Below are 27,036 nucleotides of genomic sequence, written 5' to 3' on the forward strand. Positions count from 1 at the left end.
AAATTGTATAAAGTTTTAGTTGTTTTTTAAAGCATTACAAAACATTTCTTCTTCCGGCAAAAAAAAAGGAAAACAAAACTCAAACCGAATTGGCTGAATGAGATATTGATATATTAGCATGTGCATATATAGACGGATAAAATATATATATGCATATGTTTAGGCTATAGTCAGAATAGAATGTGAATGTGAGACGAGAGCTGAACAGGGCAGTTGTAGCTTTTAGTGTTTAAGCTGACCGAATATATAGTATATATACACTGAGTACTTTTCGATTAAGCCCAGATTGATAATACCTAATATATAGCGAACGATTGAAAGAGTTGCAAAATGAATAACAAATTACACTATATATATACACATAAAATACATATATCTATATACAAATTTAGTTTCTGGTATTAATAAATTTTATTGTAGCTAAACGTTAAGCTAAATGTGTGTATGAATTTCATTGTGTAAAATTGTCATCAATGTTACTTCTTAGCCTTCATTAGCAATTTAGCCCCAGATGACTTGCGACTCGACTTTCTTGAAGCGCGCTATTTTAAATTGATTGGATTGATTAGTTTTTGATGATGATGATTGAATAATGTTCTATTTTACCGAGGATTTTCTATTTTCTAGCTCTTGAAGTGCCAAAATCTCCTGCACTTCGGCAATTTTCCTATGGAACATGGGAATTTGTTCCTTGTAGTACTTGAGATCGTCTTTGGCTTTGTTCAAACGTAGACGTGTCATCTGTATCTGACTTTCAGCTAATTCCAGGTTCTCCTCGTACTGTAATTCCCTATCCATAATGGAATTCTTTAAGGAATATATCTGAGCGTTGTATGCCACACTGCTGATTTTCCATAGGCTTCTCACTTCCTCAATCTGCTGCTTGATGCCGTTAAGCTCGTCACTTAAACGCTGTGGAAGAATGGCCAGGAGAAACAAGTAAGAAAGTTACAGTCGAGTGTGCTCGACTGTGACATACCCATACCATTTTGCGGTATCTTTCTCAAAATATACCGAATATACTGCAAAAATACTAAAAATGTACCAAACGGTATATTTGTTATATCGATATAGTACCGCATTCAAAATATACTATAGATGACACACAAAGATTGTCACCCAAAGCAACTCAGACCCCTAGTAAGTGGGCGTATTTGTCCATACAAAACTATTTATTTAATAACTTAAACAATTTTTATCTGATCGCAAACAAAATCAAATCAAAAAATCAGGAATCATTACTATAGTAATTATTGTATATACCAAAATTCATAACTCTAGCTTTAAAATTACGCTTGCTATTCGATTTTTTTTTATTTGCGGGGGCGGAAGTGGGCGTGGCAAAATTTTGAAACAAACTTGATCTGCGTGCAAAGATAACCAATGCTGTCGAAAAAAAATTATAGCTCTATCTCTTATAGTCTTTGAGTTCCAGTGTTTCATACGGACAGACGCACAGACAGACAGACGGACAGACACACAGACGGGCATGGCTAGACCGTCTCGGATGTTGACGCTGATCAAGAATATACAGCTGTGACCATTGAAATAGCAGTGCAGACGACCTACACATTTAAAGTTGAAAAATATTATTATAAACACAACTTCGAGACAAAATTTTTTTATAACAGCTTAATATATTTAATTTGCGATAATTAAACATATTTTTCATTTTGGATAATTCAATATTTTTCCGAATGTGGATATTAACATATGAAAATGTCCGTATTATGAAGATCATTGAAATAGCAGTGAAAAAACAAAAATGTAATAAATTTCAAAAAATCTTATAAATAACTTAATCCTTCTAAATTTCGAGTTGAATACGACCTTATAATTTGTTGTGTAGCCTTTATTGGCTATTAGAGCCTCACAGCTACGTGGCATGGAGTCCACCACGTCCTCGCAACGCTTGCAGGGATTCTGGCCCTATACCTCCTGTACAACTTGTCAAAGGTGTGGCTTAGATGTCGGGGATTTCTTGGCAACATAATGCTTGAAGTCCTCCATCAGTTCCCAATCGGATTTAAATCCGGGAACTCTGCTGACATGGCATTACATCAGTTTTTTCATGACCAAACCACTCCGTGACCAGTTGGCCGGTGTGTTTAGGTTTCGTGGCTCTGCTGAAAAGTCCATATTGAAGGGGCATTTCATCCTGAGAATACTTCAGCATGATGTTTCTTAATATATTTTCAAAGATTTCTTGGTCTATGATCTCATCGATCATATTTATAGGTCCCACACCACTGTATGAGAAACATGCCCAGATCATGATTTGAAGACCACCATGGTTAGCGGTCTTAAGGGTATGGTTTAGGTCATTTTCGGTGATTGGTGGTCAACGGACATATTGTATTGAACTTTTCTAACAATTAACACCAGTTTAGACTCATTTGTCCAAAGAATATTACGCCATTTGGAAAGTGGCCAGTTCAAGTGGCGCTTGGCAAACTCCCACCTCGCTTTGAGATGTCTATAACCAAGTAATTGCACCTGTTCTGGACTTCGGGTATTCAAATTTGTATCCACCAGTCTTCGGCCAATAGCCACTTCACTGATTCCCCAACTCAGCCCTGCTTTAGTTTAGCTGAAGAGCACTATGCATCGGTCCTCTAAAATTGTGGTTTTTTGTATCACACTACGGTTTTCAGGCTTTGATTTACAATTTATGTCATTGAAAACCATTTTGGTAAAACATTTTAGGCGACACAGAACTTTTTTATACAATTTTGCTCCTTCCTAAGCTCAAGAAAGGACCTCCTCTCTACATTGGACCAGTTAGGTCCTTTACACACTAAAATTAATTTTTTTTTTTATAGTTATAGTGTATTGTCCTATAAACTACAATAATAAACCAGATTAAACTCACTTTTCATAAAATTAAAAACAATTTCGGCTTTTTTAGTGGAAGAAAAGAAAAAACTGCTATTCTAATGGTCAGCCCAAAAGTGGTGCACTTGGGTAAAAATATCAAAATTTCAGAAAAACTGATCAAAACTAACGGGGTTTTTGCTGTTTTCTTATCTTTATGCTTCATTTTACAAAAACAATGTGCTAGCGATCAACTAACAAAAAGGAATAACCAAAAAAAACGGTTACATAGTCTTTTCTCTGTCGCACTGCTATTTCAATGGTCACAGCTGTATATACTTTATACTATAAAGTTTATAGGGTCGGAGATGCCTCGTTCTACCTGTTACATACATTTCCTGCCGGCACAATGTTATAAAACCCTTCTACCCTATGGGTAGCGGGTATAAAAATAGGAAAACATTTAATCATTTACCTTTTCTTCAAAATCAACTTTAAGAATGGACTGCTCCATGGTGGTTTGGGTCCAGTTAATGCGATAACGTGCCTCGATGGGATAAACAACTAAATAAAAGTGAATAATTATGAATACAAATTGATGACTGAAGAACGTGCTCTATACACTCACAATCGAAGTGATTAATTTTCGAATAAATTGCCTTGGCGCGTCTTCCAAATGGATCCGCTGAACGTGGCATATTAGCTGCAGCTTTAGCGACTTTTGCATGTTCCTCAGTAGCTTCTTTTTGTGAGTTGGTCAAGAGCACCTCGATATCCATCTCAGCATCTCTATCGAATAAAGTTTGAATACGAAAACCAATAAGTTCGTTTTAAAACTCACTTTATCAACACCATTGAACCATTGCAAATATTGCGTTTACTGCGAACATCTTCGATGACACAGTCGATTAGGCGATTGATTTCTTTCAAGTCCATGCGGAATTTGAAGCACTCGATTTGTTTGCCCAACAATCGCTCGGCAGTGTCCAAATACAGAAGATTGGGTTGAGAGAAGCGATTTAAGTAATCTTTGATGGACCAACCAAATAAACGCAGTTCTTTGTCGATCGAGAGATCCATTCGCCAACGTTCTTTAAACATGTTCATACGATGCTTGAGCGTCTGCAACTGAAAAATGACAGCAAAATAGCCAATGGCCGAGGCAATGTTGCCATAACGTTCCTTCATCAGTTTATTCAAATCCGGGCCATACGGCAATGAATCCGTTGCTACGGAGTCCTTTGCCGATATGGAACTTCTTTTGAGTTTATCGCCGAATAACACTCGAATATTCAATAGCTTCTCTTCGGCATTGAAATAATTTCCCCCCAATTCGGTAATCTCTCCGAATTGCACTTTGTTCAAGATACTATCCTCAGTATCGATGGTTTTGCTGTACGATTCCGATTCGTAGGGTTTCAGCAGCTCCTCAAGGAACGCATCGCGACACATCTCTGGTGGAGCCGGAGGCAATGGATAAGCTTGCTCGAGGATTCGCTTCCATTTCTTGTGTTCATGGATTCGGATTGTGCGATGATGAGAGGCGGCTACATTTGCTTGAGACAATGTGGTTAATCGCGAAAGACTGGTCATCTTCTAATTGGGTAATCTTGTTATCAGTGTCTGTGTTTTTTAGTGTATTGTTTTGTATTGTATTGTATTGGTGTGTTCTGCTTGTTTGTGTATTTGTGATTAGTGTGATTTTATTTTGAGTAGTTGAAGTGTGTTGAAGAAGTGTATTTCTCTGTATTATCATATTTTTTTTTTCATTTTTATACTCGCTGCATAGGAAATGACTTGTGCTTCTAGGAAATCTATGTAACAGGCAGAAAGAGTCGTCTTCATCCCCATAATGTGTATATATTCTTGATCATCGTCAACAGATGAGGCAATATAGCCAATATAGATTGTCTTTCTAGTTTTGATCATATAAAAATTGTAAGTTATTTAGGAAATTCTATTATATGGCAAAAAAAGACGTCTGCAATCGGGTCTTAGCTGCTTTGGCTAAAAATCTGGTATATTTTGTAGTCTATAGTATAGTTGAAAGAAATATACCATACCAATAACAATATACTAAATCTAGTCTTTGGTGTATTGCAATATTTTAGCGTGATTTTTGATATATTTGTGGAATATGGTTTTATTAAGAATCCGTTATTAAGTATCTCACAGTCGAGCACACTTGACTGTAGCTTTCCTACTAGTTTCTTATTGACACAAAATCGCAGAGAGCTGTGCAAATATTTTAGTTCTCTTTGTTAGGCAAGAAAATATATTGGTATATATGAGGATTTCATTATAATTAAATTGCCAAAAAAATAGGAACACCTAATCATAATTTTTGCATTTACTTGGCAAATCAATGATTTTAAAATATATATGTATACTCTTTAATATACAACATTATTAGAAAATTTATTCAAATTTATTTCCAATTAATTACAAATGTATTTTGTTTTCTGCCTAGATTTCAGTATTTTTTCTTCGGCACTTTGGCCTTTGAAGAGTGTCGAATTGACTTGCTTACCATTTGCTGTAATTAATCGATTAATTTTCATCCAATTACTAACCTCAAATTCGATTACTTACTGATGCCCTTATAGCGTCTTCCTCTTGTCGTGCCTTAGTAATTCGTACCTCGGCAATTTTCCTATGGAACATTGGAATTTGTTCCTGATAATACTTGAGATCATTCTTGGCATTAGTCAAGCGTTGTCGCGTCATTTCAATATTATTATCCACTTCTTCCATGGCCGCTTCGTACTCCATTTCTTTTTTCATAATGGAATTCTTCAATTCGAGTATCTGCATATGATAAGCTATGCTGCTAATATCCCAAAGACGTCCAGCTTCTTCGATCTGAGCATTTAGTCCGTCTACCTCAGCTTGTAGCCGCTGAACATTTAATCGTTTATAAAGATGAATATAAAAGAACCCGATGCCTTACCTTCTCATTAAACTCAACCTTGGCTGTGGACTGTTCCAAGCTTGTTTGCGCCCAATTAATTCGATAACGCGCCTCGATGGGATAAACAACTAAATAAATATTCAATTAATAATATAAATTATAAAGAATATAATATATAAACTCACAATCGTTGTGGTTGATTTTCTTGTAAATTGCCTTTGATCGACTTCCAAATGGATCCGCTGAACGTGGCATATTAATGGCTGCTTTGGCGGCTTTTGCGTGTTCCTCAGTCGCTTGCTTTTGAGAGTTGGTCAACAGTTCCTCGATGTCCACCTCAGCATCCCTTAGATAATATTTCAATAATATAATATATCAATACTCTTCGTATCAATACTCACTTTATCAACTCCATTGAACCATTGCAAATATTTCGTTTAGTGCGAACATCATCGATGACACAGTCGATCAGGCGATTGATTTCTTTCAAGTCCATGCGGAATTTGAAGCACTCGATTTGTTTGCCCAACAATCGCTCGGCAGTGTCCAAATACACAAGATTGGGCTGAGAGAAGCGTTCCAAGTAATCTTTGATGGACCAACCAAATAAACGCAGTTCTTTATCGATCGAGACATTCATTTGCCACAGCTCTTGAAAGATGACCATGCGATACTTGAGTTGCTGCAGCTCAGAAATAGTGGCCATAAATCCAATGGCTGTGGCAATGTTGCCATAACGTTCCTTCATCAGCTTATTCAAATCGGGGGCATATAATGACGATTCGGTCACTACCGAATCCCTCTTATAGGTTTGTCGTCTGTCGGTCCTTATCATTTGATTCAATAGTTTCGCCTCGACATTCGTAAATTCAATGGAATTCCCAAATTTCACTCTGTTCGACATGATGCTGTCATCAGAGCTCAGGGACGGAGTTGGTGTGGACCCTCCGTAGGGTTTCAGCAACTCAGCGAGGAATGCATCACGACACATCTCTGGTGGTGCTTCAGGCAATGGATACGCTTGATGAAGGATTCGCTTCCATATTGTTTGTCGACGGATTCTTATTGTAGGCTTAGAGGTAGTATCGCTTGAAAATGAGGATGTTTGAGACATATTGGAATTGGGTTTCTAAGTTGTTTTGAGTGTTCTTATTTTATAGTGTGTTTTTATGTTGCAACTTCGATTGTTTGATTCTGTTTGCCTTTTTGTTGTTCTTGCTAAGTTTAAATTTAATAATTTAAATTTCAAGGTTGCTATGTTTTTCAGAAATTTCTTGAATTTGAAAGCTGAGAGAATCTTTTTAAATTGTATTATTAATATTCCATAAATACTTTTGTATTACGTGTATGAGGTGTTATATATGTTCATCAATCACATATTTTATATTTTGATATTTAGTTTGACATCGAAGCAAGCTGGGGTAAAATTTCATATTTCAATAAGAACTGAAAGCCTTTAGTTCATTCATTAGTTATTGAAATATTTGCAAAATGCATGGATCGAGCTTAAAATCTCAAGTTATAGAAAATTCAAATCCCTCAATGTTGTACAGTAAAGAAATTGGTAGTGCTAAGACTTCGGATCCGGATCCGGAACCAATTGGCGATTGGTCGATAAACGCAGAAGACGACGACGCCCAGGTAATTTGATCTACTTAAATCTGTCCGTGGATGATATAATCCTTTTGGTTTGTTAGACACGCTTAGCCCCGCGGCCTCTAAAGCCAATTGTGATTGTTGAGCCACGTCTACGTCGAGCTGCAGAAACGACAAATCTGACGAGCTCGAATACCGATTGGTTTATGCTGCCAACAACGGTTGATTTCACTAATGATATGATGCGTTTGGTTAGCAGTCTCTCGTCAGTGGTACAAATCCTGACCCGCATGACAAATGCAGCAGCCCAAGAGCTGCGACTGCATCCCGAACGTGAGGAAGGTTTCCAGGGACTGCGTACGCTGCTTAACTACGCGGATCAGATGTACACCACATTGCTGCAGGTGAGTTTGGAGAGTCAACGACTATTTAGACACCACCTAACTCAATCTTATATCAGCCACAGACTTTTAGCATGTCGCGACCAGAATCGCAGAGAAACCAACCTGCCGCTCAGTCGCATAGTCTATTTCATCATTTATTCGAACCCATTCGCAATGCTGGCAGCAGAGAAGAAGCGCCGTCGCCGTCGCCGTTGGCAGAGAGATCACGTTCCTCGCGACGCAGACGTCCGTATAGAGTTGTTGCTGTCACAGCCAGCGAAGCATCTTTAGATTTTGACGCAGATGCCGATCCGAATGGGAATGGTCTCTAATATGTACTTTCGATGATTGAATGTCACTCAATTTGTAAATTGTTCTTAAATCGTAAATTGTATTGTACTGTAAATTGTATTCGACTGTGTTCTCTGCTAAACTATGCTCTGTTAAACGAAAGAGAGCGTTAACAGTGACCTGTTAATTCCACGACTCGTGCCTGACGTCACTCAAATGTTAACATCATTAGGTACAAACACAAGCAAGTGTGTAATTTAAGCACTCGCAAAGACACGAAACAAAACGTTTGCATGTCTCACACTTACACTCACACGCACACAATACTCCCACGCCATCTTGCTCTCTCATCGGCGCTCTCTCACACTTCGCTCTCAGCCACACTCTCACATTTGCTGTGCTGCTGTGACGTAGGCGCCCGCATTTGTTGGGTCCGACGTCTCTCGCTCACACACACACACGCTCACTTGAAGCTTTTACTATGTGTGTATGTGTCGTTTGCCGGCTAAGCAGCTGCTTCTACTCTTGCTGCTGTCGTCGAACCGAATCACTTGCTGTCGCCTCTTGAGCGCCTGTTCATTCGTATCGCGTAGAGGGACCTGCCTCAATGCTGCGCGTTCATTTTTTAGGGAGCCGCCACATAAAAATTAACAGCAGCTGTTATTTCTTTTTTTCTCTTTTCTTGTTGTTGCTTTCGGAGTTTTGGCGACTGTGGCCCATTTGAGACTGCCGCTGTAGGCGCCGCTTCGTCTTTTGGCACATGCGCAGTGACTGCGCTGACGCCCCCGCTGGCAGAGCTGCAGTTGGTGTTGCTGTTGCTGTTGGCTTTGCAGCTTTGTAGCTTGCAGCTTGGCCACCATTTTTGATTTTAATGGCGCTGTAGTTGGTTATGAAGCAAACAGAATGTGCGGCAGCATCTCTGCCCTTGACATTTAACCGTTAGCAGCGAGATCAAACGACACTGCAATGGAATGGGGACAGAGCAAACTTATCAGCAGTAGCCAAGCGCAGCAACAGCAGCAGAGTTGAGAGCAGCGAGAGCTTTCAGCATTGTTACATACTTCTTCCAATTGGATTTTATGACAGGCGTCACGCTATCTTGCGTGTCTGTTTCTTTCTCTCTATCTACATACATATGTATGTGTGTGTGTGTATGTATTGTCTCATCTTATTTTGCTGCTGTCAAATGCTGTGCACTTGTTCGGTTAACCGCAGCGAGCGCTGTCATCGCCGCCATCGGCAGCGGGCGCTAATGTTTAACGAACGACGGCCACGACGCGTCGTCGCATCTGATAGACAGCTGTCTCCTGGTTACGTCAGTCAAAATGACGCATCGTGTTTTGGTAACAGGAAAGCATAAAACCCGAGACACCAAAAGCCCCCACACACACACACACTTACACAAGCACAAACGAGGTCGAGTACTGGAGCGAGAGGCAGACACCACAAAAGAAAATCACCACAAAACAAAAGAACAAAGCGCAAGCAGCAATAGCAACAGCAACATCAGCGTCGCAGTCACCAAAAGAGCGCGCGACACGTTCTGTTCTGTTCTGTTTTTTTTTTTGGCGCCCACATTGAGCCACCCTCGCACACAGCATGGAGAGCATCGAGAGAGGGGCAACTTCAGCGCTCGGTTCACAGTCTGCAGTCTGCCATAGACATCGCAGGGCCAATAACCTTTTCCTGCAATTAGGCAAAATTGCAGCAGCGTCGTCTACGAAAGCACAAAAAGCTTCTCAGGCTCAGAGTTCTAATTCAAATTGCAGCCATGTCAAATGTATGCATTAGTCGACTGACGGATACCCTATGACAATGCACTTTTTTTATATATCTTGCATTGTTTTTGTGTTTTGCAGTATGTAGTAAGAATTCATAACAATTATATAAAAACAAAATATTTTGTGTGATTATTTATAAATGTTAAAACAAATGTACTTTGAAATGCACAACTGAAAATGAATCAGAGTTTATTTTCCAAAAAAAAATGTGGCTAATTTTATCATTTATTTATTCACCAGCCTAAAAGTATGTCACTTAATAAAACCATTTACCATGTAAAGTTGGGAAATCTATTTTGGATAAAAAAGGCTCGTGCTTATTAAATAAATTGTTAAAGTGCTCCACTTTCTCAAATTATTGTTTGAATATCAACAGTAAATGTATTATATAAATTTATTTATTAATTGATGTATTTTTTTATTATGTTAACAATTATTGTTCGTGTTCCTCATTCATAAGTACATAATGTTTGCAATTATTTAGATATGTAACTTGAATATTCTATGTCAAGTTAACAAATTTATTTAATTTTTCCATATTTTTTTAAATCGAGTTGTAAACTTTAATTAAATAAAATCAAAGTCTAGCATAGTTTCAAAGTACTATCTTTAATTTATGACCTGTTTAAAAATACAAATACCGACTCTAAGCTTTTACACCCATTTAGTAAACTCCCTACTGAAGGTCTTCAACATTTGCAGGGTATAATTGCGTGCTTCTGGGATAGCCCTGCAAGTCAGCCCCATTACCCCGCCGGATCCATGCAAACACAGACAAATACACGCATACTTACACACATTGAGTGCAAACGACAGCGTCGCCGTCGCAGTCGACGTTTCTTTTACTGTCGTCTGTCGTTGTTGTTGTCGCTGTGGCTGCTTTCATAGAGACAGACACATGCGTTATATTATGAGAGCGAGAGAACAAAGCAGTTGTGAACTCTGGGCGCCTGCTGCTTTGCGGACAAAATTTGAGCAGATCCGCTCACAAAAAAAGCCGCAGCAGCTGTGGGACGCGACACAAACACACAGAGACAGAGACAGAGACAAGCAGAGTGTTTGTTTAGTAGCTGCTGGTGGGGTATTTCTACTCCGTAAGTAGGTTCCACAACGTTCCAACAGCTCCACTTTGGTGAGTTAGACGTCTAGTGTTTGGTTCAACTGTCCCATTCCAATTGGAAATCGGTCGCATGCAAACGCCCAGAAATGACATGGGAAAAATCCCCAACTGGTATTTTCAACAGGCGCACAGTTTGCAGCAGCAGCAGCGGATGAAACAGCAAACAAAAAAAAAAGAGTTTACAATCCGAAATCAGAACTGGAGACGGAGACAGCGACAACTGGCCATTTGTGAGATAAGAAATAAAAACGAGATAAGCAAAGAGCGACAAAATGTGCATTCTCAGCGAGATAAATGAAACAACACAGCTCACCCCCATGAGTGTGAGCAGTGCAGCTGTAAAAAGGCTGATCGTATGTCGGGATAAGAACATTTTCAATTGCTTGAAATTCGATCGAATTCCACATACAACACAACGAATTTTTAATCATATTCCTTTTTATAGGTTGCGTCAAAAGCTTTTAATGGCACCTGCAACTGATTGTTAGTAACGCTATAAAAAGCAAACCTTTGATTAACTTTCATTCAGTCGCGCGGCAATCGTCGTCCAGCAGTCAACTTTTGTCCCCCCATACAGTGCCAGAAAGAGAGCGAGAGTAAGTATGAGTAAAGAGTGCGAATGGGAGAACAAACAATTTAAGAGCTTTTTCGAGTGCTTTGACTTTTAGTTCTAATTGTGCTCTGTTTCATATTGGTCAAAGGATTTTATTTTGTTTTCAAAATTTTGTATATGAAAACATAGTATTTGTGCTCTCAGTGATCTCCTAATTAGTGTGTGTGAGAGTAATTTTTTCGATCATTGACTTTGTGAATGATATTTGAGTAATTTTCCACTACACGAAATTATGTCGTGCGTCGGTGATTAGATCGAATCTTTATAGTGTTGTGCTTTTAAATTTAATTGTAATTAAATTGTTGTCATTTCTGGAATGTTCTGTTCATCACGGGGGGTTTTAATTTCGCAACTAGATCGCTCTTTAAATAAATAACAAATATTGCCTAAGCTACGACTTAAATATAATGCCAAATTTCCGCAAATACTGCTGATAAGAAATCTGACACACTGAGCATTCTCTTAATACCCTTTTCTCTTTATTCGTTCTCTTTTGTTGTTCTTAACTTGAAACCGGTTTCAGCTTAGCTAAAGAGCAACAAATCTTTAAGAATGCTAAACAGGTTCAGAAGTTTATCGTCTATCGTTCAGACGTCGCGTCTATATGAGAACTTTGGGTGTGTATTCGGCTCAGTTGTAGGCCAAGCTTCGCTTAGAGCAGAATGGCTTTTGAATCTTTAATTGTTCTCGGTCTTGTGGCCACTTGTTGTTTGATTGCACCTAACGATGCTTCCCTTGTGTTTAGAGCCAGGAATCGCAGCATGTCCGCCAAACCGTTCAAAGTTCTGATCACCCACCCGGAGGTGCCACAGTCGGGCATTGATCTGCTCAAGGAGCACTGTGAACTGACCCAGGTGCTGAGTCTGCCCCCAAGTCGCGCCGAATTGCTGGAGAAGATCAAGGGCGTGGATGCCGTTCTCTGGGGCGGACACTCGCCCCTCAATGCCGAGGCTTTGGATGCAGCGGGACCACAGTTGAAATGCATTTCCACCATGTCGGCGGGCATTGATTATGTCGATGTGGCGGAGATGAAGCGTCGCAAAATCCCATTGGGACACTCGCCCACAGTGCTGGACGCTGCTGTGGCTGATCTCGCTGTGGGTCTCCTCATTGCTGCCGGACGTCGTTTCCATGAGGCTCGCAGGAAGATCGATAGGTGAGTGGTATATTGAATATGACTGCCGAAGTGATTTCCTAATTGAATGTTCTTGTGTCTAGCGACAACTGGGAGAGCTATCATCTGAACTGGCTGCTGGGTCAGGATGTGCGTGATTCCGTTGTGGGTTTCTTTGGCTTTGGCGGCATCGGTCAGGCCATCGCCAAGCGTCTCTCTGGCTTCGATATCGATCAGGTGCTGTACACAACACGTCGTCGCATCGATCAGGAAACCGAGAAGGAGCTCAATGCAAAGAAGGTCGACTTCGATGAGCTGCTGGCCAAGAGTGACTTTGTTGTTATCGCCTCACCTCTGACCCCTGCCACACAGGGCATCTTCAATGCCACCGCCTTCAACAAAATGAAGCGCACCGCCGTCCTCGTGAACATTGCACGCGGCAGTAAGTTGTGCTTTACTTTTATAATAACAATTGTCTCATAATCATTTCTAAATTTCAGAAATCGTAAATCAGAATGATCTGTATGATGCCCTAAAGAGCAACCGCATCTTTGCTGCTGGCATCGATGTCATGGATCCCGAGCCTCTGCCACCCACTGACAAGCTGCTTACCCTCGACAATGTTGGTGAGTGTCGCACGGTGTCATAAACCAAGCATACTTTGCTTAGTTTTCGAGTACAGGGTCTAAATAGTGAATTCTAGCGATAATTACTCGCATTTGTTCCTCGTTCTCTCTTCTGACTTCCTTATCGCTATTACGACTTGCGTCTTATCATTAGCAAATGTTTTGTTTTTATTTCGTTTTCTTTAAGTAGTACAGATTTTTGTAGTACGATTAGTTTTTTTGTTTTGGGCATTGACAATTTATGGCCAAGGTTGCTTGTAGGTTATCGAATAATGTTTGAAGAGCAATGCTGCCAAATGTATTAAGGTATTTTAATGCGAAATGATTTAGGAAGACAAAAGTCAAATCGATTTTGGAATGACGTATTGTGTGCGATTGGCAGCTGTCAGTGCAGCTTTTCCGGTTAGGTATACAAAATTGATATGAGCAACAGAATTCCGATGTAAAGAAAATGCGAAATGGAAACACAAATCAAATGAGTGAAGGGCAATAAAGGTTTTTTATTTACTTATGACTTTTCCTTAGGGGTTCTTGCAGCGTAGAAATAAATTCTATAACCAGAGGAACTAAAGTCTCTATGCTAATTTAAGATTAGGTAGTTATTTTGATAAGGTATTTTATTTTTGTTTTTTGACTGAATAACCAGAAAGTTTTTACTTAACAGAACATTAACAAACACTGAGTAAAAATGACAGACTTAGGATTGCAATTGAGAAATAGAGTAAAACAACTAAAAACAGGCGTTAAAATTAATATGACAATATAGAGTAAAGAGGCTTTAAAATGAATATTTTTCAAAGAACCTTGAATACAAAGAATTGCCAAATTCACTACAATTCTGTTTAACTAAAAGCTTAAGTTGTCAACAGTTTCTTAAGAGGGAACACTTCAGGTATTTTTGTAGGTCATAAAGTCAAAAAACCAGATTTAGGATTGAGAATTGAGAAATTGACAATATAGAGTAAACTAACTAAAAAGAGGCGTTAAAATGAATATGAAAATGTAGAGTAAAATAACTAAAATGAGGAGTTAAAATGATTATTTTCCAAAGAACCTTGAGTATAAAGAATTGTCAAATTCACAATTCTGTTTAACTAAAAGCTTAAGTTGTCAACAGTTTCTTAAGAGGGAACTTGAGGTATTTTTGTAGGTTATAAAGTTAAGTCACTTAGTTTATCTTATCAAAGACATTTGGGACAAGCCCCTCTTCTGGCATGCCATTCGATATACAGATGATCACGATAGCAAAGTCGACCCTTTGGTCACCTTGACGTCAGAGAAATATATAAGACTTGATAATCCCCCCACAGACCACTTGTACTGGACTGTACGACCTTCAGCGGGTAATTGCACGCCTCATGCTAACTACAATCTCGTTTCAGTTGTTCTGCCCCACATTGGATCTGCGACCACGCGCACACGCTCCGACATGTCCACGATAGCTGCTCACAATGTGCTGCGTGGCTTGGCCGGCGAACCAATGCTCTCACCTGCCTACTAGGGAACTACTTAACCAGCTGACGACCTTGGCTTTAACTAGTTGTGAAAACAATCGCAAACAATTGTGTGAATAATTATAAATGCAGTAAGAATAAATGAGAATTAAACGAAAATTATTATTATTAGTTATATTCATCATTCATCATTCATCATCATTATTAATCAAGTTCTTTACAATACCTTAGCACAACTATGGTGAACAGAATTTGTACAACTGCAAAAAGAGAAGCAAAGCATTAGATCAAATATAACGTGGTTATGTTTTAGTTACCTGGCAGATAAATCGTAAAGAAATGACAATATGGATATATGGAGCTTAAAATGACCCCAATTGTCAATATCATAGCTCTTTCCTAAAAAGATAGTAAAACTATAGATATTATAGAATTTGATACAACGTTTGCTTACCTTATATATGCCAATAAATAAAAGTATTGTTCCTGCCACATGACAAAGAACCATTACTACAATGAATGTAACACACACAATGTAAAAGGTATCATCTATATCAATTACAGCTAGAAACAAATGCAATGAATTGAGTTTCAAATGGTTTTCTTAAATATCTGAGTTGTAGAATTACTTACGCCAGCATCCTGCAATCAAATGTATTGCATGGGCCAAAGTCCACGCGGCTAGAAATATGCTTTTCTCTCGCGGGGAGCAGCATAAGTTATCGAAGCAGTCCCAATTACACATCGTCAATTTCGGTATTATAATCCAATGTAAAACTTGTAAAAATTACTTTAAAAAAATGAGTTGAATGATATTGGATATTTGATTTATAGGGGATACTAAAATCAAATAGTTTTCTCTGTCTACTGAGTTTTCCTAAACGACAGATCAAAAGGATTCTATTGTCAATAATTCTAAATCTTTGTATGCTGCTTTTAAATCAAGAAATTTGCTAAACAAATGAAGCAAGAATATAAATATTCTTTTCGAAGAATTAAAATAACACTTGTTGTAAATATTATTTAAAATACATAAAAATAGATAAAAAAAAAAATTACATAAAATGAATTAAGTTTTGAATCTTGAACCACAAATGCATGAATATTAATTTATTCATTATTAAAAAAAAATATAAGAGTGAAATAAATGAAAAACAAAAATAAAATTGATTTAAAAACATAAAAATAAATAACGGATGATTTTGAACTTCCGTAAATAATTGAATAAATATATATAAAATTCAAATAAATGAATAAATTAATAAATATAATTGAGTGAAGAAAATATAAAGGGTAAAATAAAACTTAATAAAGAAATACGTATTTAAAAATAATTAAAATTGATAAAAGAATATAATGATGGCTCAATTATGAATTAATTATTTAATATTCTTAAATAAAATTTATAACAGATTAGAGTAATGGCTTAATTATCAATGAAATTTTTAATATTCTTAAACAAAATTTATAAAAAAATATATAATGATGGCTCAATTATGAATGAGTTATTCAATATTCTTAAATAAAATGTATAAAAGAATAAAATGATTTCTCAATTATCAATAAATTATTTAATATTCTTAAATAAAATTTATAACACAATAGAATGATGTCTCAATTATCAATGAAATAATATTCTAATTTAATATACTTTAATTTAGAGCAATGCCCCCAATTGGCAAAGCTTAAGAGAATAACGCGACCAAAGAGAGCGACCGTGAGAGGGAAAGCCACAAAAAAAGCTCAAGCATTGTGCTTTAATAGAAAATGCTCAACATTGTGTTAGTCAAGTGGCGTCTCTCGCACACACAACAGTTACACTTGCAGTGGAAATTCACGATGAGCGTTTCAAGGGCATTCAAAGTGCTCGTCTCGCATCCGACGGTCCCGACACCGGCGTTGGAATTGTTGCGTTCTCGCGGTGCCGAAACGATTATTTGTCAGAGTGTGCCGCCATCGAGGGAGGAGATCCTGGAGAAGGTTCCCGGTGTGGATGCCATTTACTGGGCACATTATCAGCCACTGAATGCGGGTATTTTGGATGCAGCTGGCAGCCAACTGCGAGCAGTCAGCACCATGTCATCGGGCATTGATTTCGTGGATGTTCCCGAGTTTCAGCGGAGAAAGATTCCATTGGGACATACGCCGGGTGTGGTGAAGAATTCGGTGGCAGATCTGGCAATTGGTTTAATGCTTGCGGCAGGTCGCAATTTTCATGCCGGTCGACGCGACATTGAGAAGTAAGCAAACAGCTGTTTGAGCTTTTTAGCCGAAAGCTCTTCGTTTTATTTTGAATGCTGCCAACTCGTTTTAATTTCGATCTAACACTTTGATTTGCTTTGCAGTTCGCAGTGGTTAACGGAGCGCATTGATTGGCGAATGGGACACGAGATACGTGACTCGACTGTGGGCTTCTTCGGCTTTGGCGGCATTAGTCAGGCGATTGCCAAGCGTCTCCAGAGCTGGGATGTGGCCAAGATCATCTACACGACCCGCACACGCAAGGAGAACGATGTGGACTTCAAGGCGGAGCATGTGCCCTTTGAGCGGCTGCTGCAGGAGAGCGACTTTTTGGTTGTGGCAGCGCCTCTCACCGATCAGACGCGTGGCAAGTTCAATGCCGAGGCCTTTAAGCTGATGAAACCAAGTGCAATCTTCGTGAATGTGGCCAGAGGCGGTGAGTAGAAGCTAAAGTTAAGATTGCTTGGGAATTAGTAATAAATAAATATTTTATTTTATTTATCTTTACGGGAAATCTTTCACCATTCAAATTTTAAACATTTGAATGGTGAAAGATTCCCCAAACATTATTCTAAATTTTGTGTATTTTAAATTTGTAAAAGTATTCGCGTATTTGTTAGCATAGATATCTTTTTTAACAAACTTACATTTTATCTTGACAACAAATGCATTTTAAATTGTACTTTCTCAACATTAATAAGTAAAAATATTAGTTCGTTTCATATAAAGAATATCTTATTTATCCAACTTAGATTTTTTCTTGACAACAAATGCCTTTTCATTATTTGTATTCTTTCTTTTTAATATTCTGAGTGTGATTGCATTATTTTTAATTAAGTTTTTGTATAAATTTGTTTATTTTATTTCAATCTAATTCATTTTAAATTTCAGGTCTTGTACAGCAAAATGATTTGCATGAAGCCTTGACTACTGGTCAAATATTTGCCGCTGGTTTGGACGTCACCACGCCGGAACCTTTGCCAGCTGACGATCCACTGCTAAAGCTGCCCAATTGTGGTAACTATTTAAATAGTTAACTGATTTTGCTTGACGCTAATGCTGTTTAAAATGCTTGTAGTTATTTTGCCGCATTTGGGCACGCAGACGTGGAAAACAACCATTGAGATGAGCCTCTTGGCAGCCAACAATATCATCAACGCCATGGAGGGAAAGCCCATGATTAGACCAGCTTATTGAATTGAAGTATAAGCTTGATTTACTTTTGTATTTCTCCTGATAAAAGCACAATTCCCCTAGACAATAACGTTCGATGTTTTTATGGTAAATAATGTAAAATTGTTGACAGATTTTAATTCAAAATGTATAGGTATAAATATACAAAATTGGATTGGATGAAAAGAAATCTCAAAATTTCTAAAATATCGTTTGTTTATTTCTAAATTACAGATATGTACAATATTTTAATTCTCTTCAAATGTACTATTGCTAGTAGAAGATTTTAAATTAATATTTTAAGTTGTTTTGCTTTTGGATTCTTACTATAAGTATTTGTTTAAGTACCTTTAGCTTTGACAGCACAATTTTAATCACTTAAATTCTCATCCTTAGTTGCATAAGTCATATAAAGAGCGTCCCATTCGTCACGTTGTAAAGCTTTAAGGTAGCGTTGTCGCTCCTGCAGAACACGCTGCAACAGCTCGACATCCGGCTGATCCGCCTGATGCTTCTGTGCAATCTCCAGCGCCCGCTTCCAGTTGTGCATACGCAGAACCAAGGCGACAGCCTGATCGTACTTGCGATTGTGCAACAAGATGGTCTCCGCCTCAAGCATCCGACCCAACATCAGCGAGTTCTCAGCCATTTGCTCAGCACTCGATGGCGACAGCGTCTTCAGGTGCTGCAAGTAGCTGACCTTGTCGATTTGCAACGCTGCCGAATAAGCCTCTTCGCTAAGCTGCAGCTGATGCTTGCGTGTTGCCACCGCAGCCAAGGTGGCCCAGAGACTCGTGTGCTGAGCCAGGCGACAGATGCGCAACGCCTGCTGCCATTGTCCCTCTTGGAGGGAGCGATGCAGCACCTCGCAGTAGATGTTAACATTGATGGGAAGAAGGGCGCCAGCACAGCGAAACGTAATCACAGCGTCCTCAAAGCTCTCGATGGCCACATGCTTGCCAAATTCACTGCAAAGAGAGAGAAGTATAAAATTAATGTAAAGAAAAACTTGAAATTGAGAACAAAAATTATTGAATTGCCATTCTTGAAACTTGCTTTCAGATTGCAAACTAACACAATTCAATTGAATAACTCTTGATTTGAGAAACAAGAGGTTGAAAAATGGAACTGAGATCATTCTTGAATTCAAGATTGATTTAAGCTTAATAAGCTAGACTATTTTTTAAGCCTTACAGAATGGAATAAAATGACAATGCCTTACAAAATTGTTGATACTATAGGATAATAAATATACTAATACTTTACGGCAACAGTTGATTAAACTAAGAAAAACTAAGAAGAAAAAGAGAATACAATTGAAATTAAGAAATACAAAAGTTTCTAAATCGAATAGGAATTCACAACTAAACTTGAAACGAAATTATTTTTACTTCAAATTGAAATGGAAAACGGGCTTAAAGAAACTACAATATAAAAAATTAAACTGACATCACAACAACTGAAATTTCTAGAATTAAAAGCCAACACAACACAACTGAAACTCACGCAGTATCCAGTGTAATTGTGGTGAGGGCAATAATCGTAGGATCGGCGGCTCCTTCGCCAGGACAATACCAAATGCTGTAGCAGGAATCGTGAACACCAACCAAAATGTTCGTCTCGCTGGCCCATTTGATGGCCGTCAGTTGAGTGCCAATCTTATAGATCTCAGCGCTGCCATTCGATGAGTTGCTGGCACTTTGATTCTTCGTCTCGCTGATGTACAACTCACGATTACTATCGATGAATGCAATGAACTGATCATCTGCATTGCCAGCCCGACAGGCAGCAATCTCTGCCAGCTGTTGCTTGGCTCTCAGCGATTGTGGCTCATATTGTCTTGAGGCACCCGGAATCAAGTCGAACAAATGAAGCAAAGTTGTCTCTGAATTGTCGCGAATGGCGAGAACATCGAGACCCAAAGAAATCGAGCGCCAATTTAGCAGCGGCAGCTGAGCCTGTGATCCTGGATAGCGTGGATTCAAATGCAGGCGACCTGTGTAGGTGTAAACCCAAATGGAGCTGGCATCCAACACCATAAAATATCTAGAAAGAGAAGTAAAGTTTAGCAAAGAAGAGTAAAGTAAAGTTGCATTCCCCACCCACTTTTTGCCCACTTCAATAACGCGCACATCATTCCGGCCATCAATTATAATCGGTGTGTTGACGTATTTCTCATTGTAGATGTGCAGCTGATGTGTGGTCGCCACAACCAGATGACCATAACCCAAAGCAAAATTGATGACACGCTGCGGAAAGTCGAGGACGTCGTTGGTGCCATTGGCAATGTCCTGCAGCGCAATCGATTTGCGGCTGCTGCTCGTCGCCTTCAAATTGCGCGAGATGAGTTGCTGCTCCACCGCATAGCCCACAATCAACTGACCCGTCGACGTGCCACATGCCACCTGTGTGCCATCCGCTGACCAGGCCAAGGTGTAGAACGAACCGACGCTTGGCGACGTAAAGCGAGCACTGCTATAAGACCACTGCAAAGAGGTGTAATTTATTAAATTCACATTTAATTGAAAGATGCACTTCCAACTTACGCCCGTGCTGTGACAGAGTTTGAGCATGTTGAAGGTGCCCACCAGTAGATAGTCTTTCTCTGGATTGAAGGCCACACTCGTTATCGCATATTCCTCGGCTGCGCTACTAAAGAGATTGGCGCCCTGCGCATCCCAGATCTTGAAGCGAAAGTCCTCTCCACCAGAGGCAATGATATTCGACTGAGCCGACCAGCTGAGCGAGAGCACGAGGCCATCGTGAGCGCGCCACTGAAATGGATGAAGGTTTTAAAGGATTGTAGATGCCCCAAAACTAGATATTTAATAAAGTAAGCGGTTTGCTAGTAAGTATTATAAAATTTCCACTACCTAGTTCTAATTTAAGAAATGAAAAGTTTTTGAATTGATAGTTTAAGATAGTTTTAGTTCAAATTGAAACGAAAATCTTGCTTAAAGAAAGCAAAATTTAAACTAAATTGAGTACAGAAAGAAGACAGGTGAATTCTCTAAACTTAAAGGATTGTAGATGCCCAAAACTAGATATTCAACTAAGTAAGCGATTTGCTAATAAGTATTTTGAAATTTCCATTACATAGTTCTAATTGAAGAATTAGAAGAAAAGTTTTTGAATTGATAGTTTAAGATAGTTTTAGTTCAAATTGAAATGAAAACCTTGCTTAAAAAAAAACAAATTTAAACAAAATTTAATACAGAAAGACGACAGCTGAATTCTCTAACAAGAGTAGTTTGTGAAATCGAAAAGTTTAAGCTGAACAGTTTATGGACAAATAAGGTATTCAATCAAAATATACAAGTAAATTTAAGTCAATAATACTGAATAACTTAGAAAAGATACTTTCCAGTTCGGCAAACAGAGTGCGACATTAAAAAATGAATTATTTCAAATAATAATAATGAATTATTCAAAAAATATATCTTCATAGAGTCGATGGCCTTAGTAGCTAGCACTCCCTTCTTTTAGTTATTATATTATTTTTGTATAATAATTAATTAAATAATAAGAATAATAATCTCCTCATAGTTGATGAACAGAATGATAATATTTTAAATTAAATTGTAGTGAATGCAATATAATTGGATATATTTAAAAGAACACATACAAAATTGTATCATTATACTAATCCTTACACCAAATAAATAAATTGAAAGTACAAAAGCTCTCAAGAGTATGGACAATAACTCAAATCTGTTGTTGCACTTGTTATACGAATACAACTATTCTTCGTAGTATGACAAAATAATACTTAGAATTTCCTTTCATAACTATCATAGCAAAGACTTGCTTTAACTGAAAACTATAGTTAGTTAGCAATACAATTAGATGTATTTAAAAGAACACATAAAGAATTGTATCATTTTACTAATCTTTACACCAAATAAATGAATTGAAAGTCCAAAAGTGCTCAAGAGTGAGGAAAACAACTCAAATCTGTTGTTGCAGTAGTTATACCACTTCAACTATTCTTCGTAGTATGACAAATATCTATGTCGCTCTAGCTCTATTCTTTATTTAAATAACATATTAGGTTTAGGTTAGGTATTAGGTATAACATATTAATATTAATAATTTCCTTTCATAAATTCATACAAAAACTATCATACAAAAGACTTGCTTTAACTGAAAACTATAGTTAGTTAGCACTGTAATAGCAACCCCCTTTTGAAAAGGCAACTCACCCTTATGAGCTTGCTGTTGGCTGCCAGCGGTTTGATGGAAATGTGACCACCCTGACTGAAGGCAATTGCCGTTGAACTAGGCGCCCAGCGAGCACAACGTATGGCTTCATCGCTCTGAATGACCGTGGAACGGAGCATGCCTGAACGTGACCAGATCTTGACGACCCCATCCTCGGCAGCGGTCAAGAGGCCAGCGCCATCTGGACTCCAGCGAGCGGAACTAATTGCCGCCGTGTGGGCGGAAATGCTGCGTTCAACGCGTGCGCTTTTATTGAGAATGATGAAGCGTCCATCGTTGCTGGCAATGAGCAAAGTATCGCTGCCCTTGCCCCCGCCACTGCTGCGACCACCGAGCAGCAGCCAGTCCAAGTCTGTGGGTATAAAGTCATCCGGCAGCTTGGCCACCTCAACGGAATCGCGACTCACATCGCTCCATTTGTAGATCTGATGATCGTCGCTGTTGAAAATTTAGTTTAATTGTAGTAAAAGAAAAGAACTTCAATTCTGTTTTCTTTGCTTTGCTTACCTTACAAAATAGATTTCCTCATTGCTACTCCAGTCCACACAACTTAAAGGATAACTTGAGGGTTCTGTGTTGCGTTCTTGTGCAGTTTCTGCACTTTTTAGCGAACTTCTTTTGCAAATGCGTGTCTTTAGTTTCATTTCTAGTTTACTGCATTAACTTTTATTTTCAACAGTTTGTTTAGACGCTTGATTACCATGGCAACTATTTTTGGCTAGAAGGCGTCAGGGTTGCATTTGACCAAGTGGTTGCGACATTGGCTAATTGGGTTCTCAACTTGACTTTCGGTTTCGTTATCGTTTTCGTTTTCGATGCTAATGACATCCTCATTAAATCTTTTGATCTTCATTGTGTTTGCTTTGAAATTTCTTTATTATTTTAATTGCACAACGTTAACTAGCTCCATTTCCGTTGATGTAAGCAAAATTACTGCAGATAACTTAGCTGAAATTTTTCAGCTAAACTTCCCAAATGACAAAACTATAATTAAGCGAGGCCTTATTATTAAACCATGCAAGCGAAACTGTTTTCAAACGCAATTTGAAATAATTGCTGGTATTGTCAAGGGAAGTAATTGACACAGCTGGGAATCAATGGAGTTTAAATACAAAATTCGTTTATTATCTTGATTGGATAACTAATTGGATCAATGAATGCTGATTGATTAAAGAGATAGCTATTTCAATCGATTTGGAATTTGAAAATTAATTAAAATTATATACACATAATATTGAACTTTTATTTTTCATGAAGATTAAAAGAAACTATTGATTTTTATTTATTTTCATACATACTAATTAATTTTCTATAAAAACATGTGTATTTAGACCTAATTCATTTCACTTTTATTAGTATTGAAAGTCAATATTTACTTTATACAATCTCTGTTATATTTCCTTCAACATATTTTTTATTCAAGTTTCATTTTATTGAGTTTCCTTTGTTTTTCCTAATTTAAGGCAAATCAAAATTTATTTCTGAAAGCTTTTTGTCAGTGCACTTGCTTTGTCATTAGAGTTGCTAATTAACAATGTATGCGACATTTAATTAGTTTCACCTTACGAACCATCAAGCAACATAAAATCAAACGAGGCCCTAGAATATTGTGCTAATCGAGTTCTAAGAACTCCGCATAGAAGATAAATACTACGAGGCGAACTACAATTATTTTCTAATTTGTATGCAGCTATCAAATAGAAGTCTTTTGGAATAGTAAATCAACAAAATGGCTTCGCTTCAGCCGCAATGACGTCGTTGTTCTCTTAAGCACATTACGCATACGCCCCCCAGCACACTATTAATATGTCAAACTTCATTTATCAGCCTACAACCATCTTCTACGTTGTCTTCGTCTTTGTTCATTGCCAGTCATCGAAGTCGCAGTTTATTGGAAATACGTCGATTGGTTTGGGTTCCCGTTGACACATTTTCTGTCCAATGAACCTCGAGTGTTCAATTTAGAGGTAAAAGTAATTTCAAATTGTGGTTGTTAGTTTTCTTCCAGACTGTAGTATTTACCCAAGTTATTGACTACTTAACCATTATTTTATTGGACAACGAACTGCACGAGACTAGACTTCAATAAAGCAAAGCATATTATTATATATGTACGAGGGTTGCTATTTATATTTCTGGCCTAATAATGAAAATGCGAATATTTATAAAAAAAAATGGATTTATTGTTTGTCACAGTATTCTCCAGCAAGATTTATATACTTTTGAATGCCCTCAAATCAATTGTCGAAGCACTTTTTCCACTCTGATTGAGGCACCTCCAAAACATGGTTTTTGAACGCTTTAACAGCATCTTCTGACATCGAAAATCGATGACCACGCCTTTTTTCGATGATGTGCGGATATAAAAAGAAGTCATTGGGTGTCAAGTCAGGGCTGTACGGTGGATGACCCATGAATTTCACGTTTTGACCGCAAAAAAAGGCGCGGATTTGAGCTGGTGTGTGAGAGTTCGCGTTGTCATGGTGCGGAATGTTCCACCTTTTCTTGTTCGTTTTTCGAATTTCTACAAGGACTTCAGGCTTACAAATTATGGTGTACCACTCAGAATTGACCGTCCTACATTGCTCAAGCGAAACAGTCGCCACATGACCAGTTTTACCGAAGAAACAGGCGACCATTTGCTGAATAGTGCTTCCTCCACGAACAAGGTTCGTTGGATTTGGCTCGTCTTCAAAGACCCACACGGTCGATTGCTGTTTTGTTTTGGGCTCATAACCATATATCCATGATTCGTCACCTGAGACGATCTTATAAATGTCTTTTGAAGCACAGGGAATGTATTTTTTCAAAATTTCTTTGAACCAATCCACACAAGCCTTTTTTTGAGCAATTGTCAAATTGTGCGGGATCCAACGAGAACAATCCTTTTTTACGACCAGGTGTTTATGCAATATCGAATGTATTCTGGTGGAAGAAATGTCAAAGGATGCCTCTATCTCACGATATGTCACATGATGATCTAGCATTATCAGTTCACGCACGGCATCAATGTTTTCTGGCACAACGTCTGTTTTTGGACGACCTTCACAACCTTCGTCTTCCAGCGAGCATCGGTCACGATAGAATCCATTAAACCAGTATTTCACAGGGCTATAGGATGGCACTTCTTCGCCTTATAAAGATTTAAGTTCATCGGTGCACTCTTGTCGTAATAATCCAAGTCGAAAGTTGTGAAAAATTATTGCTCGAAAGTGTTCACGAGTTAATTCGATTTTTCTGCCGAGGTAAGTTTTTGATTAATCATTTATCGATATCAAACGTGGTCGCACATGAAAAAGTTGTATGGAGCTTTTATCGATAAAAGTCCAAACTTTTTTTGGGAAATAGCCAATTGGTCCTAATATGGCTAAAAGTGACCTAGGCCAGAAACTTAAATAGCAACCCTCGTATCTTGAATTTGGTCGCTTGCTAGATTATAAATATCAAAGAAGTTGACAAAAATAGTGTACTTCAAAATTGAAACAATTTTTCACATCTCTTATATATTTCTTGATAGTATTTTCATTTTAATTATAGCTATAAAAAGAGCTGAAGCTCTTTTAATGCACTTAATATCGCCCAAAAGTTATTAAGCGCTGAGCCACACATACAATAACTTATAAGTCAATGTACTCCAGTTAGAGCTGATTAAACGATTCCCTAAAAGCAAACAGACTCGTTAAAAGCAAAATAATAAAAGACAAATCACGATGCCATAGAAAACGCATAAAATATCTGCTAGAAATTTAGCCACGACTTTACCGGATTCACGCGCAGAGTTTGAAGCTGAGTTGAGTTTGCTGTCCATGTTGCAAAAGTGTCAACATTGCATTTCCTTATCAGCATACTGCGCTTGATTAGATGGCGACGAAGTCGAACGCCAACATTGACGACAAAGTCGCTCTTAACATTCAATTGCAACTGTCGACGAACTGACTGAATGACAGTCGGACGGACCGACAAGCGGATAGATGGACTGAGTTGCCATTAAACGGCAATGGTGCAAGAAATAGCAACGGTTTACCGCACAGTGTGACAAAGGTGTTAAAAGGTATACAGAAAATTAAATGGTATAACAAGAACGATAAGATGATAATAAAATACGCTCAACTTCGATGTGATGCACTGCACATTTAATCAGCAAAGTAAATTACTAAAGTAATTGCAATTTTAAATTGTTTATACTTTTAATCTTTTTTTTTATTTTCAGATTTTAGATTGAGTGTTCTTTCAGTTAGAATTAAGTTGAATATAAAATGTGCAATATGTACATATATTTGAAATGAAGTAACTATATCGATATACCAAATATAGATTTCGGTATATTTCTAGTATATTTCTGGCGTATTTTTGGTATATTTATAGAATATAGTTTTATTGAAAGCACATTCGATGGTAGCTTTCTTACTTGTTTTTGAATTTTTACATGCTTTCATTGAATTTCTATTTAAATTTAATATAATTTGCATAGTTACTTTTCCAAACAAATTTCTATAAAGTTTAATATACTTAAATACTTAATATATTTATATTTAAAGTTAAACACAATGTTTGTGTTTCATTTTTATAAAGTTGAATGCACTTAAATATTTAATATATTTATAATTAAAGTTAAACACAATGTTTATAAGAAAGTTTTCGTATTTTCAAGTTGTTCAATTTTAGTTTCTATGCATTTGCTTCACTGTGCAGTAGTTG

At 37.8% G+C, this 27,036-nt stretch overlaps 7 protein-coding genes and 1 long non-coding RNA gene across 12 annotated transcripts; 3 read left to right on the top strand and 5 right to left on the bottom strand.

The window, feature by feature from the left end:
* Positions 1-96: 96 nt before the first annotated feature.
* On the bottom strand, positions 97-4,582 carry LOC117564980 (uncharacterized). Its single transcript, XM_034243926.2, has 5 exons — positions 3,656-4,582; positions 3,443-3,603; positions 3,290-3,378; positions 607-912; positions 97-542 (listed from the first exon to the last, which is right to left on the bottom strand). The coding sequence occupies exons 1-5, from the start codon at positions 4,405-4,407 to the stop codon at positions 477-479; spliced, it is 1,374 nt and encodes a 457-aa protein (XP_034099817.2). The 5' UTR covers positions 4,408-4,582; the 3' UTR covers positions 97-476.
* A 637-nt stretch (positions 4,583-5,219) lies between these two features.
* On the bottom strand, positions 5,220-6,935 carry LOC117565228 (uncharacterized). The gene is made up of 5 exons (XM_034244234.2): positions 6,127-6,935; positions 5,911-6,071; positions 5,765-5,853; positions 5,407-5,712; positions 5,220-5,350 (listed from the first exon to the last, which is right to left on the bottom strand). The coding sequence occupies exons 1-5, from the start codon at positions 6,837-6,839 to the stop codon at positions 5,288-5,290; spliced, it is 1,332 nt and encodes a 443-aa protein (XP_034100125.1). The 5' UTR covers positions 6,840-6,935; the 3' UTR covers positions 5,220-5,287.
* Positions 6,936-7,166: 231 nt separating this feature from the next.
* On the top strand, positions 7,167-8,115 carry LOC117564981 (uncharacterized). 2 transcript variants are annotated; one of them, XM_034243927.2, is made up of 3 exons: positions 7,167-7,366; positions 7,423-7,725; positions 7,788-8,115. In XM_034243927.2, the coding sequence occupies exons 1-3, from the start codon at positions 7,217-7,219 to the stop codon at positions 8,034-8,036; spliced, it is 702 nt and encodes a 233-aa protein (XP_034099818.1). In that variant the 5' UTR covers positions 7,167-7,216; the 3' UTR covers positions 8,037-8,115. The 2 variants fall into 2 exon arrangements, with proteins under 2 accessions (XP_034099818.1, XP_051857943.1); XM_052001983.1 differs by having other exon boundaries at positions 7,171-7,366; positions 7,782-8,115.
* Positions 8,116-11,336: 3,221 nt separating this feature from the next.
* LOC117564900 (glyoxylate reductase/hydroxypyruvate reductase-like) lies at positions 11,337-14,874 on the top strand. Of its 3 annotated transcripts, none has more exons than XM_034243853.2 (5): positions 11,337-11,492; positions 12,255-12,665; positions 12,728-13,065; positions 13,124-13,249; positions 14,632-14,874. In XM_034243853.2, exons 2-5 carry the CDS (start codon positions 12,271-12,273, stop codon positions 14,748-14,750), a joined length of 978 nt encoding a protein of 325 aa, XP_034099744.1. In that variant the 5' UTR covers positions 11,337-11,492; positions 12,255-12,270; the 3' UTR covers positions 14,751-14,874. The 3 variants fall into 3 exon arrangements, with proteins under 3 accessions (XP_034099744.1, XP_051857939.1, XP_034099743.1); XM_052001979.1 differs by lacking the exon at positions 11,337-11,492 and adding an exon at positions 12,039-12,126; XM_034243852.2 differs by lacking the exon at positions 11,337-11,492 and having other exon boundaries at positions 12,152-12,665.
* Positions 14,858-15,550, bottom strand: LOC127565032 (uncharacterized). Its single transcript, XM_052001987.1, has 4 exons — positions 15,337-15,550; positions 15,158-15,267; positions 15,021-15,102; positions 14,858-14,963 (listed from the first exon to the last, which is right to left on the bottom strand). The coding sequence occupies exons 1-4, from the start codon at positions 15,446-15,448 to the stop codon at positions 14,908-14,910; spliced, it is 360 nt and encodes a 119-aa protein (XP_051857947.1). The 5' UTR covers positions 15,449-15,550; the 3' UTR covers positions 14,858-14,907.
* An 857-nt stretch (positions 15,551-16,407) lies between these two features.
* LOC117565438 (glyoxylate reductase/hydroxypyruvate reductase) lies at positions 16,408-18,299 on the top strand. Its single transcript, XM_034244528.2, has 4 exons — positions 16,408-16,943; positions 17,049-17,380; positions 17,836-17,961; positions 18,023-18,299. Exons 1-4 carry the CDS (start codon positions 16,471-16,473, stop codon positions 18,139-18,141), a joined length of 1,050 nt encoding a protein of 349 aa, XP_034100419.1. The 5' UTR covers positions 16,408-16,470; the 3' UTR covers positions 18,142-18,299.
* Positions 17,132-17,698, bottom strand: LOC127565034 (uncharacterized). Of its 2 annotated transcripts, none has more exons than XR_007954427.1 (2): positions 17,592-17,698; positions 17,132-17,391 (listed from the first exon to the last, which is right to left on the bottom strand). It is a non-coding gene; the product is annotated as an uncharacterized LOC127565034 (long non-coding RNA). The 2 variants fall into 2 exon arrangements; XR_007954428.1 differs by having other exon boundaries at positions 17,132-17,406.
* A 139-nt stretch (positions 18,300-18,438) lies between the features above and the next one.
* LOC117565741 (intraflagellar transport protein 80 homolog) lies at positions 18,439-23,001 on the bottom strand. The gene is made up of 6 exons (XM_034244987.2): positions 22,846-23,001; positions 22,320-22,776; positions 20,664-20,891; positions 20,224-20,603; positions 19,624-20,163; positions 18,439-19,085 (listed from the first exon to the last, which is right to left on the bottom strand). The coding sequence occupies exons 1-6, from the start codon at positions 22,980-22,982 to the stop codon at positions 18,488-18,490; spliced, it is 2,340 nt and encodes a 779-aa protein (XP_034100878.1). The 5' UTR covers positions 22,983-23,001; the 3' UTR covers positions 18,439-18,487.
* Between the last annotated feature and the right edge of the window lie 4,035 nt (positions 23,002-27,036).

This window comes from Drosophila albomicans, chromosome 2L (genome assembly GCF_009650485.2).
Source record: "Drosophila albomicans strain 15112-1751.03 chromosome 2L, ASM965048v2, whole genome shotgun sequence".
Taxonomy (NCBI): domain Eukaryota; kingdom Metazoa; phylum Arthropoda; class Insecta; order Diptera; family Drosophilidae; genus Drosophila; species Drosophila albomicans.

What these genes read in the sequence shown, in the direction of transcription:
- LOC117565741 (XM_034244987.2), bottom strand. Translation starts at nt 22,982, where the DNA reads ATGAAACTAAAGACACGCATTTGCAAAAGAAGTTCGCTAAAAAGTGCA. An exon ending in GAGGAAATCTATTTTGTAAG is followed by an intron (nt 22,777 to 22,845) that starts GTAAGCAAAGCA and finishes AATTTTCAACAG; the next exon opens with CGACGATCATCAGATCTACA. An exon ending in CCAACAGCAAGCTCATAAGG is followed by an intron (nt 20,892 to 22,319) that starts GTGAGTTGCCTT and finishes CATCCATTTCAG; the next exon opens with TGGCGCGCTCACGATGGCCT.
- LOC117564900 (XM_034243852.2), top strand. Translation starts at nt 12,172, where the DNA reads ATGGCTTTTGAATCTTTAATTGTTCTCGGTCTTGTGGCCACTTGTTGT. An exon ending in GCTCGCAGGAAGATCGATAG is followed by an intron (nt 12,666 to 12,727) that starts GTGAGTGGTATA and finishes TCTTGTGTCTAG; the next exon opens with CGACAACTGGGAGAGCTATC. An exon ending in CGTGAACATTGCACGCGGCA is followed by an intron (nt 13,066 to 13,123) that starts GTAAGTTGTGCT and finishes TCTAAATTTCAG; the next exon opens with AAATCGTAAATCAGAATGAT.
- LOC117564980 (XM_034243926.2), bottom strand. Translation starts at nt 4,407, where the DNA reads ATGACCAGTCTTTCGCGATTAACCACATTGTCTCAAGCAAATGTAGCC. An exon ending in GGTTCAATGGTGTTGATAAA is followed by an intron (nt 3,604 to 3,655) that starts GTGAGTTTTAAA and finishes TTTATTCGATAG; the next exon opens with AGATGCTGAGATGGATATCG. An exon ending in AAGTTGATTTTGAAGAAAAG is followed by an intron (nt 913 to 3,289) that starts GTAAATGATTAA and finishes ATTCTTCCACAG; the next exon opens with CGTTTAAGTGACGAGCTTAA.
- LOC117565228 (XM_034244234.2), bottom strand. Translation starts at nt 6,839, where the DNA reads ATGTCTCAAACATCCTCATTTTCAAGCGATACTACCTCTAAGCCTACA. An exon ending in AGGTTGAGTTTAATGAGAAG is followed by an intron (nt 5,713 to 5,764) that starts GTAAGGCATCGG and finishes TTAAATGTTCAG; the next exon opens with CGGCTACAAGCTGAGGTAGA. An exon ending in AAGACGCTATAAGGGCATCA is followed by an intron (nt 5,351 to 5,406) that starts GTAAGTAATCGA and finishes GATTAATTACAG; the next exon opens with CAAATGGTAAGCAAGTCAAT.
- LOC117565438 (XM_034244528.2), top strand. Translation starts at nt 16,471, where the DNA reads ATGCTCAACATTGTGTTAGTCAAGTGGCGTCTCTCGCACACACAACAG. An exon ending in GGTCGACGCGACATTGAGAA is followed by an intron (nt 16,944 to 17,048) that starts GTAAGCAAACAG and finishes TTTGCTTTGCAG; the next exon opens with TTCGCAGTGGTTAACGGAGC. An exon ending in CGTGAATGTGGCCAGAGGCG is followed by an intron (nt 17,381 to 17,835) that starts GTGAGTAGAAGC and finishes TTTAAATTTCAG; the next exon opens with GTCTTGTACAGCAAAATGAT.
- LOC127565032 (XM_052001987.1), bottom strand. Translation starts at nt 15,448, where the DNA reads ATGTGTAATTGGGACTGCTTCGATAACTTATGCTGCTCCCCGCGAGAG. An exon ending in TTTGATTGCAGGATGCTGGC is followed by an intron (nt 15,268 to 15,336) that starts GTAAGTAATTCT and finishes ATTTGTTTCTAG; the next exon opens with CTGTAATTGATATAGATGAT. An exon ending in CTTTACGATTTATCTGCCAG is followed by an intron (nt 14,964 to 15,020) that starts GTAACTAAAACA and finishes CTCTTTTTGCAG; the next exon opens with TTGTACAAATTCTGTTCACC.
- LOC117564981 (XM_052001983.1), top strand. Translation starts at nt 7,217, where the DNA reads ATGCATGGATCGAGCTTAAAATCTCAAGTTATAGAAAATTCAAATCCC. An exon ending in CAGAAGACGACGACGCCCAG is followed by an intron (nt 7,367 to 7,422) that starts GTAATTTGATCT and finishes TTGGTTTGTTAG; the next exon opens with ACACGCTTAGCCCCGCGGCC. An exon ending in TGTACACCACATTGCTGCAG is followed by an intron (nt 7,726 to 7,781) that starts GTGAGTTTGGAG and finishes ATCTTATATCAG; the next exon opens with CCACAGACTTTTAGCATGTC.